The following is a 16,502-nucleotide window of genomic DNA, read 5'->3' on the forward strand; positions in this document are numbered from 1 at the left end:
GTAATAGAAAAAAAAAAAAAAAAAGAATAATAGTTCTCCTGTTAAATACGCCGCCGAGATATTTTATTAATAACGAGATTTGAACTAAAAATCCCATTTGAAAATTTGCTGTGCACTTAGCGATGTGAGCTTTTGAAATCATGCTGAAACGTCTTTACTAATATTTATAAGAGAACAGTTTTTCACTTTTCTTAATCAGCCTTTACTTCGTAAACAGGATAGGATTTCTTTTTTCGTAATCTGGGCGCTGACGTAATGACAGATGAGAAAAAGGAGCAATATCGCAAATATGACATAAACACTTGGCTTCAATGACTTTTAAGAAGAATCTGTCAAGTAATAAATAGCGTCTTTTTTTATAAAATTTTATCCTTTTGAAATAACACCTAACTTAAAATAGCACAAAAGTTTGCAGAAAGTTCTTTTATATTCCAAAAATAGAAATTCTAAAATGAAGCAAAATCTAAGCTCCTCAAATTTTAAACAATTACGTTTTTAGTTATACAAGCTTAAATATCTATTATTTCCAAAGACCTAAAGTTCTCCTTGAAATAATTTATAAAAATAAGTTTTCTACGTTTCACTGAATTTTCCGAAATGCGGTTTAATTATTTGAAGACGAAAATAAAAGCTTGGATTTTTTGCTGACTTTTACTTCAGTCAGCAAATCGATTCTATTTTTTTCTATCTCCCTATTTCACTTTGGAATATATTAGTAAAAAAAGTTTTTTTTTTTTTCCAGCTCCATTGTGCTTGCTTAGCTTTAACTTACATAATGATATATACACACGCACTATTCGTAGAATGTCTGTGTGTACTGTTGTAGACACAGGCATTCTACGAATTGTCGGAAATGTAAAATAGATTTTGTGTAATAATTATGAATGTTTTTTATTTACAACTAAGTATGAATGTTTTTTATTTACATTTTTAGATTGACTCATTTGCGTCTCAGCCAGATTTCGGTTCTTCAAAGAATTGAAAATAACTACTTTCAGTATTTGCAACACTAACAAGGTATGCTCAAATAATTTCGATCAGTGGTTAGATATTGAACCTAGTTAGGTCACGCACGGTTGTTTGGCAGCGTTATATTATTGTACGCATGCGCAAATTTTACGGAAAAAAATCAACGCTTTCAAAATGGTTACGGCCCTTAGCAACGAAAATAATTTTTTTCTGGAAACTAAGTAATTGCATATACTCCAATATGAATTTTTTTGTTGCTGTTTTAATTTAAATTAGTTTAAAGATAACCCGGTTGTGTACTAAAACACTTAAATCAAGAGAAGGAACATCTAAACGTTCGTTAACATTTGTTGTTGAGAAAGATGACTGGTTAACTACACGTTATTTGTTTACATTTTTTGGACCCTAATTTCTAGATTTTTAATCGTGGAAATCTAACCATATTTCTTGAAAAAGTTTGAGGAGACTTTCTTCTATTTATTTCTTAAGGCTGTTCTTAGCATTCAATTTTTTCAATGGACAAAAAAGACACTTTTCTCCATTACCTTATTGACCATTATAGCTACATTTTTTTTGCCTTTAATAGGGACAAATATAAGAAAAAAGGAAATATATATTATTAAGAAATGTAAAATGCTGTTGCCAAAAGTGTTTAGATAGATTGATATATACGTTTTAAATTGTTGAACTCAAGATAAATTGATTCTCCACCTTTTTCGCTTTACAATCCAAAGCCAGCGCCCCATTTTTTCAAAAACGGAATTGCGTGAACTTCCAACATGTGTAACTTTGGAGGCACTAAAACCTTCGGCCAAGTTGTGCGATAAAAATGCATCAGTTCAACAATATTTTTTTTCTAAAGAAAGAATGATAGCGACATGAATCATGTTGTAATTTTAATCCTAGCTTTATAAGTTAAATAATCATAAATCATCAAAATTATCTTGTTAGGCATTGCTGTAGTTTCAGTATACTCTTCAACCTCAATAACAAAAAACACAATAAAATTCCAAAGCACTTTGAGAAACTCATTATAAACAGAAAGAAAAAGAAAGAAATCAAATAAAACTTATTAAGTTCATTTAATATTTCGGTTGTCATTGTATTTTTTGAGTAGAATACACTTTTTCATACAGAAAATTTATGAAAGTGTAGTTTATGTTTTATAATGATTTCGACTTTCTTGTGCAGACTTGTCCCAGAGAATCCTTCATCATAAACAAGCTTTGAATTAGAATTACATAACTTTAGCATAGAGTTTTTCTAAAAAAGAAAAATGTCTCTTTAAAAGATATATTGCATGATTTTATATTACTTATTATTATTGTTATTAATAATGTTTCAAATTCGGAATAAATTAATTTATAAAGGAAATGGAACCTGAAGCATTTTATACACATGATTTCCAATAAAACCTTTTCCATGGTATACTTGTCGCTGAACTTTCATTTGCAATATAGTTTCAATCTGTTGTGTGCATGGTCCTCACCTTCCTTCAGCGTAGATTCAAATTCCAGAGTATTATAATTGCTTTTAAATTAAGATTAGTTAAATAGTAGTTTCCACAAGGAAACATTGGTCAGGAATGATCCAGATATAACATGTAAATTGATTAAGGTGGTACTAGCCTATAAAATATCAAAATTTTTCAATTTTTTACTTTATAAACTTGAATAATATAATTATTGTAGATTTCAAAAATGTATATTGTTTATGTTTCTTAGTAAAAAAAATGTCAGTCATAAGAAAATGTTTTTGTAATTATAACTCACATGTGTCTTGAATGTTTCAGAGAGATTTTATATTGTTTTCTTGCTTTCTGAGTTTTTCAACTTTGAACAAGGATATCTTTTTAACTACTTGGAGATTATACCTAAAATATTTGCACACTGGTTATCAGGTTACTTTCGAGGGGTTTGACCAAAATAAGGTTTTTACAAATTGCTGTTCTTGAGAAATTGATATTGACAGCACAGATTTTACAATAGAGTTAAAAACCATAACTGAAAATGCCACCATTTTGCATCTATAAATGCTATGATGGCAATTCTGATCAAATCCCTTTACCAACATGTTAACCTTTTTGAAAAAATTTAGACTCAAACTATAACTAGTTAAGAAGAAATTATTGTTTAAAAATGCAGTTAAAATTGCATATTAATAGCTGACTCTGCATGTTTATGGGCACATTAATAGTTTTTTATTTATTTATGCTGAAAGTTTTTTCATTGCACATGAATTTAGTCAAATATTACACTGAAAATCAAAGGATTAACAATTTTAGTTGTTATAGGCCACTTTAAAACAGAACAATAATTCTATAAAAAAACAGAACTTAACATTATTATGTTGTCAATGCCACACTTTAAAGAAATTCTTACCATTTCCTTTTTCCTTTTCTTTAGAAAATCAAGTTGAGGGAAGAAAATTGACTCAATATTCTCCACATTTTCAGGATTATTTAATGTAGCCATTACCATAGCAACATTCACCAGCTGTATTTGTTTATCAAGCTTTAAAATAGAACTTTGAAGGTCTTACAGTTGGTTTTGCTTTAATATAAGTTCATGATATTTTTCAGAAAAGATGCTGCTATTAATTTTTAATACTTCTTCTAATACCATTAAAATACCCAATTTCATGGGCTTCTTCTACAAACATGTTGAACTATTTAAGATAAATCCAAATAGCTATGTACAGAGTTGGTATAGAAACCTAGATGTAAATGTACGTTTATGAGTTATAATTTTAAAAAATTAAATTAACTTTTAGTGACATTGAACAAAAAATCAATTATCACAAGTTAAAATTGAGTTAAATGAAAGAAATGATTTTAACTGATCTAAAGTTACCTTCAAAATTGGTTCTGTTATGACTTTATTGAAACTTTTTGCATCTTTCTTGAGATCCTCATTTTACATAAACCTTTGATAATTGGTTTGAAGACTTTCAAGTGTGCAACATTTTATTTCTGTTCTTTCTTCTTTACTAAATTTCATGTTAAAAAATACTATAAGTTGTTCAAATTAAATTCACCTTTTAATGTTGAATTTCTTTTATAATAACTCACCTGAAGCTCCTGAAATACAATAAATTCCACAAAGAAACTCAAATCACCTAAATACTATAGTGTTAATATATATACATACATATATATATATATATATATATATATATATATATATATATATATATATATATATATATATATATATACATACATACATACATACATACATATATACATGTATATATATACACATATATAGGTATATATATATACATATACATATATACATAGGGGCCGAGTTCACGGGGGCAACAGGGGCAGTGCCCCCCCAGGAAATTTATACTAATAATATATTATCACGGATTATCTCAAAGGCGAATAGATCCTCTCGCTTATGTTTATATATATATATATATATATATATATATATTACTTGTTTCTCTAACTTATAACTTATACTTCATTCTTTGCAGGTCTCCTATTTGTTCTTGATATCATGTCATGAGTACTTTGACGTTGACTCTGTTGTCCTTTATTTAAAAAATGAAAAAAGAAAATGATAGTATTTTATTTACTATTTAGATTAAAAGTATTTATTATCTGGTAACTCAACTTTAAACTTCCTCCGACATAATCTCTTACAATTTTAACTTGAATATCTTTTTTCAGGAATGAACTTATGATGTAAAAGACCATTACAGCTGCATAAAAAAAAATATAAATAATTTGGCAATTTTCAAAAATGTACATATTACATAAGTCTTATTTTAATGTTGTAAGCTACACTAGCAGTGTTAAACTTGCTCCAATGTAAGAGTATAGCATATATCATTTGCAAATTGACATATGCTACATTTGCTAAACTAATTTTTTTTCTAAAGATTTTACTTTTTGATTAGGTAACTTTAGACATTTCTAGTGGATCAAGATGTGTGAGAATATGTGTTGATAGATCTTACATAACCCCAAGGTACTAGATTTTTTTCAAACTTTCCATTTTCTTCTTTGTAAAAAATGAAAGGACTATTTTCAACCACACTTTCATCTCCAGACCAGGTTTCAGCAACTACTTAGAGAATACGAATTTATAAACAACACTAGCTCCATGAGTCGTGGCACTTGTACATAGTTTAGAACCAGCCAAAACTAGTGCAATATTGTCATCACTTGTAAGCCATTAACGTAAAGTAAAAAAATTGAATGCTCAGTAAAACTTGCTTTGTAATGTTGTATATAGACTAAATTTAAGTATTAAAAAAAAAATCTGGAAATTCTACGATAAGATTTTATTTTATTTTGACTTTGAAATTCTCACTTTTTACCATTATCGACAGCTGCTTTTTCAGTTCTTAACATTCGCGCACAATTAAATTTCAAGGTTTTTTTAAGACATGTATACTTTGCTTATTATAGGAACTATCCCAATTTACATTTTTTTAAGAAGATTTTTATTTGTAAAATTATTTGAGAAAACGTTAGGATTGCCACTACTGATAAATCATAAATTTTTTTCATATTTACATCGCTTTCGATTTCTATTTATGAAGCATGCGCAATGCGCATAATACTTAAGTCGTTAGGAAAGTTCGTAGAACTTCATCTATAAAAAATACAATCAGACAGGAAATAATTAAATATTTATGTATCATTTTAAACTGTGTTTAATTATGAACATTTTAATTATTTGTTGAAATATTTTGAATGTTTATTAAAAAAGTTATTTAAATTTTATTATATACGTTTTAAAGAAAAAATTTAAAAATGGAAAAATTTGAATATCGAGCATATATTAAAACCCGTGCTCTACTTGGAGCTTCAGCACAAGCCATAACCGATGAGTTGGTTTTAGTTCATGGTGACCAAGCTCCAAAATATAGTACAGTTGCCAAGTGGGCTACTTTATTTAAAGATGGTAGAGAGAGTCTCGATGATGCAATGATATATTATATATACTAGATGTCTAACTTCGATCCGAAAAGTGAAGCCGTGGAAGCCATTTCTAATTCGGGCAAAAACATGCATTTTTAACTTTAATTTCGCACGTCGGATATGCAGTATTGGACAAAACATTTGCAACCAAATAATGCAAATTTAGTTTCTTTATATAAAAGTGCTGCATTTTTTCAATTTAGAGAAATAACTATGTAATTGTTTAGAGACAAAGTTCTTCAAGTTTTATTCATCACAAAATTCATTATTTGTACACGAAAATTAGTAAATTAATCAAAAGTATTAAAAAAAGATGATTTCCTTCTGGACAAAACAAGTGCAACTCGACAAAATGTTGACCAAGCTGTATTTCGCTATCAATATTTCGTGGCGAATCCTTTGTTGTCGATCACAGCCTTGCATCTTCGAGGCATAGATTCGATCAGGTGATCAATGAAACTTTGTGGAATCGCTGCCCAGGCCTTTTGGATTTGTTCAAACAGTTGTTCCTTATTACGAACACCTTCACGATTAATTCTGCGGTTGACGATCTCCCACAGGTTCTCGATAGGGTTGAGATCCGGAGATTGAGGCGGCCAATCCATCACCGATAGGTGGTTGTCTTGAAACCACTGCTTGACTGCTTTTGCAGAGTGTTTTGGATCGTTGTCTTGCTGAAAAACCCATTTTATTGAAATATTCCATTCAGCATGAGGTAACATAACATCTTTCAGGATATTTTTATACATGAAACGGTCCATTATTCCATCGTTTTGATGTATTGGACCTAGACCGTTAGCAGAAAAACACCCCCAGACCATTACATTGCCTCCACCATGCTTCACGGTCTTTTGGCAGTAACGTAAATCGAGGCGTTTTCCGGCCGGTCGACGTACACGGCAAATGCCATCGTTCCCAATGATGTTGAACTTCGATTCATCACTGAACAGGACAGTTCGCCATTTCTGCACATTCCAGTCAATATGAGATGTAGCAAACAGGAGTCTTTTCTTCTGGTTTTTTATTGAAATCAGCGGTTTCTTTGCAGGGCGTCGAGAAAACAATCCGGCTTCAACAGCACGTCGTCTGATTGTTCGGTCCGATACAGGCAGCTCTAATTGCTTTTGTATCTCGACTGATGATATCCAGGGATCCTTCTTGACGGATCTGACGATCATAGAATCCTCTCTAGAAGTGGTGGAACGCGGTCTTCCACCTTTGTTATCTGCTGCCAACTTCCCCGTAGAACGATATTTGGAACATAGTCTTGATACGGTGCATTTTTTTACGCAATATTTATCACAAATACTTTTTTGTGACATTCCGCTTACGTAATCGCCAATAATTTTCTTTCTTAGTTCCAATCCAAGACTGTCGGGAGCCATTTTTGCACTTGAAGTCATAAAAATAATAAAAATAAATAATCACGCTTCTCAAGGGTTACCGTATTACATTTACCTTGTGATGATACAATAATGCTCTGTGGAACACAACGTCTTGGTTGGATATGGACTGTATTAATGTAATGAAACACTTGTTGTATTTCACTTCTTGTATTGATGTTCTTCGATAAAACACTTTGATAAAACTCACTTCGATAAACTGTCTTGATAATACTGACTGATTGACTTCCATATACTGACTGAATTACATGTCGATTTACATGTCTCTTATATAGTAAAATGAACCTGTGTGAACCTGTTCTGGAAAATTCTAGATGCTTTTTTTTGATGCTTCTGGAAGCTTCTGGATGCGTCTGGATGCTTCTGAATGTTTCTTGATATTTCTGGATGCTTCCAGATGCTTCTTCTGGAAACTTCTGGAAGCTTCTGCATGCTTCTGGAAACTTCTGGAAACTTCTGGATACTTCCTTTAATTATTAAAAAACTTCCGTGACGTTGACACGGACCAGACTTAAGAAAATGAAATAAACCAAAAAAGTTGCACTTGTTTTGTCCGCTGCAAAATGGCACTTGTCAACGAAATTCTGCCTGTGTGCTGTCACCTGTCAGCTGATTGCTCATGTCATGGCATGCTATGACTCCAGACTCTTGAACTGTTTGCTGTGGTAGTATAGTTCGTTTCGTTTTTAAGACATGTAAAATTAGGAATACTTTTAAGCATTGTTCGATGTTGGTTGCAAATGTTTTGTCCGATACTGTAGCTTTTGCCCTTATTACAAATGTCGGATTCAATTTGTAAACAAAAAAAGCGGCTTCACTTTTCGTCCAATAAAATCCCGCAAGTTAGACATCTAGCATATATAATATATCATTGCGAAGATGATCCTCGCTCAGGGCACCCTCAAACCACGTACACAGCTAAGAATATTGAAAGTGTGCGAGCCATTATTGAAGAAAATCCGCGTGCAACACATGGTATAATTAAAGCCCTGACATCGATTAATCGTTTTATAATCAACGAAACCATTCACAACGCACTTAAAAAAAAGAAAACTAACATCACGTTGGATACCCCACGAGTTAACCGATCAAAATATCAAGAATAGAGTTGAGGCATGTAAGGAAAATTTAGCCCTTTTCAGAAACGGCCCATGGAGACTATGTGATATTATTACAGGGGATGAGTCGTGGTTTTATATGAGACAAGTTGGACACAAGTCGGCAAACGCTTGTTGGGTCGGTGAAGGTGAAAGTCCAAGAACTATAGTAAGATGCAATTGGTTTCAGCCGAAAAATATGTTCTACATCTTCTTCAAAACAACAGGTGTTGTTCATTTGGGTCATGTTGAAAAGGGGAATACCATTGCTAGCGTATATTATATAAAAAATTGTTTGAAACCTCTTATATGCGAAATAAATAAGCAAAGACCTAAAACAGGCACTCAAAATTTCAAATTTCTCCATGATAACGCTCGACCCCATGTGACTGAAGCCGTCACAAATTGTCTAAACCAAGCTGGATTTACAATAATTCGCTACCCACCATACTCACCAGACATAGCTCCATCCGATTATTGGCTATTCAAGTTGATAAAAAAAAATGTTGATGACGATACTGACGTCGAACGCCAAAAAACTCGCATAACGAAGCTACTTTAAAGTATACCCAAAGAAGAGTATAAAAAAACGTTTGACAAATGGCTTGAAAGAATGCAACTTTGTATAGATAACGATGGACATTATTTTGAACATTTGATAAAATAAAATTAAAAAAAACTCTTCTTTTTTTTTTTTTTATAGGGGAGTTCTACGAACTTTCCTAACGAGCTAAGTAACAGTAGCGCTGTTTCGCTTTATGTAAACGTACGTGCACGCTAACCAAAAATGTACGTCTGTAACATCTCGCTCACTTTTAAACATTTATTTTGTCGAAATGCAATTCCTATACAACTTTAGTAACAGGCAAATGTTGGATTCTAAACCCAAGAATAGCGCTATAAATATTGAAGATTTCTGAAACACTTTTGACCTTATTACGATTTAATTTGATGATTTTTTCTGGCATTAAAAAACCATAACCATGTCCCTCTAGTATGTTTTATTAAAAATTATAAATTGCTCTTTCTTTTTTAGATAATGAATCATTCCATAATGAACGAAATCTGTTTGAAGAAACAAGCGCTAATGGAATATTTGATTAGAATAAAAAACGAATAAAAATTGAATGTCTTCGATAGAACGTAGAGGCTTTAATGTATTATTTCCTTAACAAACGTGGTGGGGCTATGACGTATGAGCATGGTAAAGCAAGATAGAAATATTTCTAGCAAATACGATATATTATTTAATAGGGGTGTTATCGATTAATCAATGAATCGTTTAATTGTTTTTTTTTTTATTTTTGTTAATCGTTTAATCGTAATTAATTGATAATTCGAAAAATTAGAACGATTAATCGGCGTTTTATATTAGGATTAGGTTTTATATAAAAATAAGCACTTTAGAGTTTCTCCGTCTTTATACACCGGATCGTCGACACTGGATTTAGTAATTGTTTCATGTTAAACCACGGAACTAACTGAATAAGCCATAGTTTCTAAGAACATCTTGAATATTTAGATTTATTACTTTTAGAAAAACCTCAATCCTCGTATTTTACTCACTGATCTCTATAATAACTGGATAGAGCGCATCTCTAATATCAAAACTGACGCCAAAATTGTCATATTGGAAAGCCCCAGAACGCTGAAAACTGATACTGTGTATTTAAAGCGATTACTCGAAAAACAGAACTTAAAGCTTACGGGATTTAAACTTTTGGGGCTTTCCAATATGGCGATTTTGGCATCAAAATATTAGAAGTTTTGCTCGGAGTTGCGCTATTCAATTACTATAGAGATCAGTGATTTTACTTCATAATGGTATGTTGATAATAATCTTTTTGAATGTATTTTCTTGGGAATGTGTGTTCTGTTTTGAATTATAGTGTACCTGCAAAGATTTTTGTAAATTATATCATAATTTTAGGATTTATCATTCAATATATGCAACAGCAATGATATATGGGTGCAGCCGAATAAAAGAAAGTCTAAGGTTTGGGTTCATTTTTTAGAAAATGTAAACGATTCACGAGCTTTATAATGCAAGCATTGTGACACCAAATTTAAATCGCATTTATCAACTACATCCTTAACGTACCACATGTAACACAAACACTCTTCTATTAAAGCCTGCTTCAGGAAGCTCATTAGTTGCACAAAGTAAAAACAAAATTCTTGTCATGGGTTAATTCTTGCAAAGTTTACAGCTTTTGATAAAATATCGTTTTCAACTTAAGCAAATAGTGAAGAAATTATGAAAGGATGGAAAGCTCAAGGTTTAAAAATGCCATTAACAAGACAAAGAATTAAAAGTATTACACTTGGGTATGCTGACCAGATTAGAGAAAAATTAAAAAGTGATTTAAAAAAGAGAATGGTAGATGATAAGAGATTTTCATTATCATTAGATGAGTGGAGCTCCAAAAAAAACAGACGTTATATGTGTATGAATATCCATATAAAAAATAGAAATGTGATTAGTATTGTTATGATAAGAGTATAAGACACATCTACCAAGGCAGTTGAGATTGTTATTAAAAAAACTAGGCGAGTTTGGTTTGGAGCTCAAAAATCACATAATCGCTTTTATAACAGATGGATCGTCTGTAATGAAAAAAATGGGATGATTGATGGGTATTTATCATCAAATTTGTCATAGTCATGACATAAATTTGGCAGAGTTAGATGTTTTTTATGCTAATCATACAAATTTACTAGAACCTGATGACAAATATTTTGAAGCAGAACTTGATAATTCTTCAATAAGTGACGAATGTGATGATGATGAGGAAGATTTTGAAAAAAGCGAAGGACAAAGTTGGGTTGAAATAGCTCCTGCCAATTACGAAATCAAATTTGTTCAAGATTTTTCATCAGCAATAAATAAAATTAGAAAAATTGCTCATTTTTTTAAAAAAATCACCTGTAAAAAATGATTTTCTGCAAAGAGAGTTTCAAGAAAAACTGATAAAGGAAAAAGTGATGATAATTGATGTACTTACACGCTGGAACTCAATGTTGGCAATGTTAAAGCGGTTCTTGGAGTTGAAAGAAATAATAAAATCAGTACTAATAAATTTGTCAGTTATTCATTTATATCCAACAAGTTGTGAAATTAAGCAGATTGAGGAAATTGTAAAATCATTAGAAATCATTGAGGTAAGTTCACTTGCATTCGGAAGGCGAGATTGCAATATAATTGATGCTTTAAAAATATTTGAATTTTTACTATCTAAATTGAAAACTCAATCAAGTGAAACTGGTATGAAATTCTATGAAGCAGTAAGTAAAAGAATATTTGAACGTAGAATTATTAATGTAGAAGGCTTGTTAGAATATTTAGATGATCCCAACACTTACCTTAAAGCGCTTACACAAAAAAATGCAATATTAAAACGATCAACAAGAAACGAAATTACTCTAACAATTAAAGAAATTGTTCATCATTTATATCTCATTGATAAGAATGTTAATGAAAATAGTTTAAATCGAGAAGATGAGGCCACATATGAATGTACTGAAAACATAACAAAAAAAGAAGAATTGAATCGTATTTTGTCAAAGAAAAACACCAATGTTTCAACTGTAGTAAATTTTCAAAATAACGTTTCACCTATTAAAAAAGAAATGAGCATTTTTGAAAAAATTAACAAAAGAAGTGGAAGTCATTTATTTGAACAAATTAACAATGCTTTGTTAACTATTCCACCATCGTCGGTCGAAGCTGAAAGATGTTTTAGCGCGGGAGGGCTTTTTGTAACTAAATTGAGAACATCTTTAAATGATGAAACTATTGATTCGTTATGCTTTCTTCGCTAATATCTTTTACAGAAACAAAATGTTCATGAAATAAACGTTATTTAAATTTACTTATATTAAAAACTTCTTATAAAACTTATATTTGAACTTCTGAAACGTTTTTCACTAATGGATTACGAACTAGTTTTCAATAACAATATAAATTAAAATTCTTTTAACCATTATAATATTATTATCGCTAATAACGAATCCTTTAAAAACTGCAAGATGTTTTACGTCTTCATCTTAAGGTGCTCCACTTGTTGGATTTAAATCACATAATAATAATTGTCTATTTAGTTATAGATAAAAATCTTTTTATTTCTTGATATACTTTCCAAATATATTTAACTTTATAAGCGCTTGTGCCGCTGCTCCTGTGGAGCTAAATATTTGCATTACTCAAACCTTCGCAATTAAATTTTTTTCCTCATTAATCTCGACAAAGCTTAATCGGACCGAATGGTTTTTTGTGATTTTGTCCTTGCATAAATCTAGTCACCATACAATCTAGTCACTATACATAATATAATTATTTCTTTCGAGCCTTGCCATTTGAGATTTATTCAAAGATATTTGCATTTTTTTAAATCTTTTCCTGCTTTGGTTTTGATAGCTTTACAAAAACTTTCTGATGTCTATAATTTGCATCTGTATTTTCCAATACTTCACATCATTTAACGCTCATTTTAGCATTCTTAACTGTTAAAGAAGATGTATTGAATTTTTTATAAATATCTCGACGCAATTCCGTACTTATGTTTATGCAAGAAATAAAATTTTCATAAGATTAAAAAATTTTTAATTCTAAAAACTTTTTTGCAAAACCATGTTTTACAAACTTTTACCTCATATTTTTTATTCAAGATCCCTTGGGTTTCCTACGTATACTTTAATTTGTAGCACTGTTCAACTTACATACTAAATTTTATTATCAATAACTTTCTTCATACTACTTCCAACTATCAATTCATTAATATCTGTTAAACCAGTCTTAGGGTCTACATATTTTTCCATAATACCATTTGCTTTTTGTGCAATTTCATTAGACGGTATTCTATTCAGTATATTTTTCTATTATATGCTGTGACTTTGGAGTATCTGTCGAGTGTGCGAGACCACAATTATTGAATTATCTATTAGTTTTGTACCAACATCAATTACAACATTTTTTACCAACTTGTTCAAATAACTTAACACTTCGATAGACATACATTATTTTAAATTCTTGTTTTTTGCTAACAGCAACATTGTTTTTTTTTAAGAATTCGTATCAAAGAGTTATTGCTTTTTAGCTCATCACATAGTAAATCAATTTGATTCCTTAGTTCATAGATAGAGTTACCAGCTTTCACTAGCCAATAACATGTCAAATATATCTAGCAATCTATTTGGATCACTTAGTAAGAATATAAGATTTGCAATAACTTTAGCAGTTTTTGATTCATTCCAAGTTGGTTTTAGTATATTACTTCATTTATAACTCTAACTTGATTTTGAGGTTGTACCATCTTTTTTATCACCTCTTTTAGTACATTTGTATCTTTCATAAAATCTAAATAATTTTTATAGTCTTCATCAGTATACATTTTATTACCTGGTTCCTTTCTATTATCTGGCCTGAATAAGTCTTTCACAGAACTGAAGAAGTTTATCACAAATGGTAAAGTAAATGATAATGCAACTCCGAATGAGACTATAATGTGTAATGATATGATTCTAAAATAATTGAAAATGCATAATAAACCGATAAGTGCTATCAGAGATTGATTCTTAACTCAACATGTTTAAGTAATAATTTCCTTCTAAATTTTATTTGCTGATACGATTGTAGTATTGTAATGGCCATTTACCTCCATTTGTTTTTCTATAGATGACAGCTCATTACTACTTTCAGGTATGTAAATGACATACAGTGGGTTGCATAAATATAGAGTCATTACTTTTTTTATGCGAAATTTTTGTTTTTTTCAAAATTTTCATTGAAACCTACTAATTAATACCATTAAAAGCGTATTAAATGTGTTAATTAGGTGATTCTCTATCGAATGTTATAGAGTAAAATGAAATAGTTAAGAATTTTAATGAATTTTTTTTTAAGAGAAAAAAGTTTTTAATTTTTTTTTTTTAAAGTTGTAGAGGAATTTGAGCTGTATTTAAATATATACAAATCAAGTAAAAAAAGTTTTTAGTTTTTTAAGAAATTTTATTTAATTGAAAAAAAAATTTATTTCATTCTACCCCACATTCGGGGAGAATGAAATACGCAAATCTATATGTAATTAAAACAACACTTAATTTAAAAAAACAAAAAGCAACCAATAATAACAATTAAAAAAACAACCCATATTAACAATTAAAATAACAACCTAATAAAATAAACTTTACTCTTGTAATGATGTTGAGTCGTAGAGAGGTACTTAGACCTCTGATACGTCTTGGTAACTATGAATTGTTTCCTTGTTTGTTTAGAGAATAGCAGTAGTAGTAACTGTAACTGGCAAAGCCAGCAAGTGTGTTTCCCCATTTTTACAGCCTATTTTTTGTTTATTTTTTCTCTAGCCATAAGTCAATTTTTTCTTTGAACTCATTTAGATTAACTGAACTAACTATATATTTAGGAAGATTGTTCCAGTTATTTTATGCTTTGTTAAATAGAAAATTGTGCCTATGAGTAAAATTGGTTAGATCGAAAACTACGTCCTCTTATTGAAGGTTCTGGTTTGAACTTGAAATCTTTTATTAGCTGAAAATCTTCCAAGTTAAACGTCTCTAATCTATTGCTAGACCACTCAATTTCATTTCCTAGATCATTTTGCAAGTTTAAAAACTTTTCTTCTATAGAAAATCAATCAATAACTTTGCATCATCGGCATACATTTTAGCTAGACTTTTATGAATATAATAAACAATAGAGGGGAAAAATTCCACAAAAACTTCCTTCTAACCCAACTCGTATCTGCCTAGAACTACCATTTTCCTGCATTATTTTAACAAAGCCTCAATCCACTTGAGAAACCATTTTCTAATATCATAGCAATCCAACTTTAGTAACAGTCTTTTATAATAAACGGTGTCAGAAGCTTTAGCTAAATCCAATTGTAACTCGTCAACTTGAAGGTTGTTTGCTAGACAATATGATATGAAGTCCAACTTTTCTAACAGATTTGCTGTACACGATTTATTTTTTACAAATACTTGTTGCTATTCGCAAACGAGTTCATTATCATACACATATTTTTCTATAAATGACCTAGGTATGCCTTCTATTATTTAACATTTAACAGATGTAAGATAATAGAAGGATTAGTTAGGATGAATAAGACCCAATTACTAAATCAGTCCATACTTGTTCGAGTTTGCTCTTACCGAAATATGAATCAATAGGCTCATTAGACTTAATTCTCTCATCAACATAAATGGCAACTCCACCTCCTCTTCTTCCATCAGATCTATCTATATATTTCATATCCATTCAAAGTGCACTTTGACGGTTCTTTAAACTAAGTTTCAGTGACTCCAACAATCTTAGGCTTCAAATCACCACACAAAAGTTCAAATTCATCCGTTTTACATTGAAGCGAAGAAGCATTAAAATATACACAATTTAAAGCGTTTACTAAATTAATTCTATTTATTTTGTGTTGACGCTTCTTTTCTATGTTTAGCAACTTGATTAGTATATATTCCAAATCGAAACGGTGAATCTGTTGCTAATTTACTATTTAATTAATTTTTTTGACTTCTCAGCTCATTGTCTAACATTTTTAAGCTTCAGCCTCATTTCAGGACTTACATATATCTTATCAAAGCCGTTCACGTTCTTCAAATTCTTTGATACTAATAAAAGCGGGTTTCTCAAAGTAGAATCCTCCAATTCAACCAAAATGGGAACCTGTTTATCAGATTTGTTTGATCTAATATATGTAGGCTTGTTACAACTTTTTCTAACTACTTTCGATTAACTATCAACTTTTTCCTTATCCTCAGCCACTACTTAAAGCATTTGTTCTAAGCTATTCAGTTCATCCTCCTTATTAGACGGCTTTCTCTCAGGCATTTATTGTTTATTGAGCCATTCAATGAATATTGTTTAATGTTCATTTTACTTGAAGAGAAAATGTTGTAAAGTTTTCATAAAATAAAAGTTAAAGTTGGTGAAATTATATTTGATAACAAACAATTATCTAAGATTGATCTTATAAAACCAGCTAAAGATTTAAATATAAAGAACTTTAGAGGTGCATGTCTACAAAATACACTACTTAAAAAAAGTTGAATGTGGTAATTTTA

General features: G+C 30.3%; 1 protein-coding gene and 2 long non-coding RNA genes across 4 annotated transcripts; 2 read left to right on the forward strand and 1 right to left on the reverse strand.

Annotated features, from left to right (window-relative positions):
- The first annotated feature begins 822 nt into the window (after positions 1-822).
- Positions 823-4,952, forward strand: LOC149882748 (uncharacterized). The gene is made up of 3 exons (XR_016456568.1): positions 823-855; positions 935-1,017; positions 4,879-4,952. It is a non-coding gene; the product is annotated as an uncharacterized LOC149882748 (long non-coding RNA).
- Positions 1,542-3,515, reverse strand: LOC149882749 (uncharacterized). 2 transcript variants are annotated; one of them, XR_016456564.1, is made up of 2 exons: positions 3,351-3,515; positions 1,542-1,951 (listed from the first exon to the last, which is right to left on the reverse strand). It is a non-coding gene; the product is annotated as an uncharacterized LOC149882749 (long non-coding RNA). The 2 variants fall into 2 exon arrangements; XR_016456565.1 differs by lacking the exon at positions 1,542-1,951 and adding an exon at positions 2,418-2,597 and having other exon boundaries at positions 3,351-3,493.
- A 3,556-nt stretch (positions 4,953-8,508) lies between the features above and the next one.
- LOC149882750 (histone-lysine N-methyltransferase SETMAR-like) lies at positions 8,509-8,970 on the forward strand. The gene has a single exon (XM_090100954.1). The coding sequence runs from the start codon at positions 8,509-8,511 to the stop codon at positions 8,968-8,970; it is 462 nt and encodes a 153-aa protein (XP_089957080.1).
- The last annotated feature ends 7,532 nt before the right edge of the window (positions 8,971-16,502 follow it).

The sequence above is a fragment of the Hydra viridissima genome, unplaced genomic scaffold, assembly GCF_058129835.1.
Source record: "Hydra viridissima isolate aposymbiotic clone 2 unplaced genomic scaffold, HvirCarnegie_v1 scaffold_10, whole genome shotgun sequence".
NCBI lineage: Eukaryota > Metazoa > Cnidaria > Hydrozoa > Anthoathecata > Hydridae > Hydra > Hydra viridissima.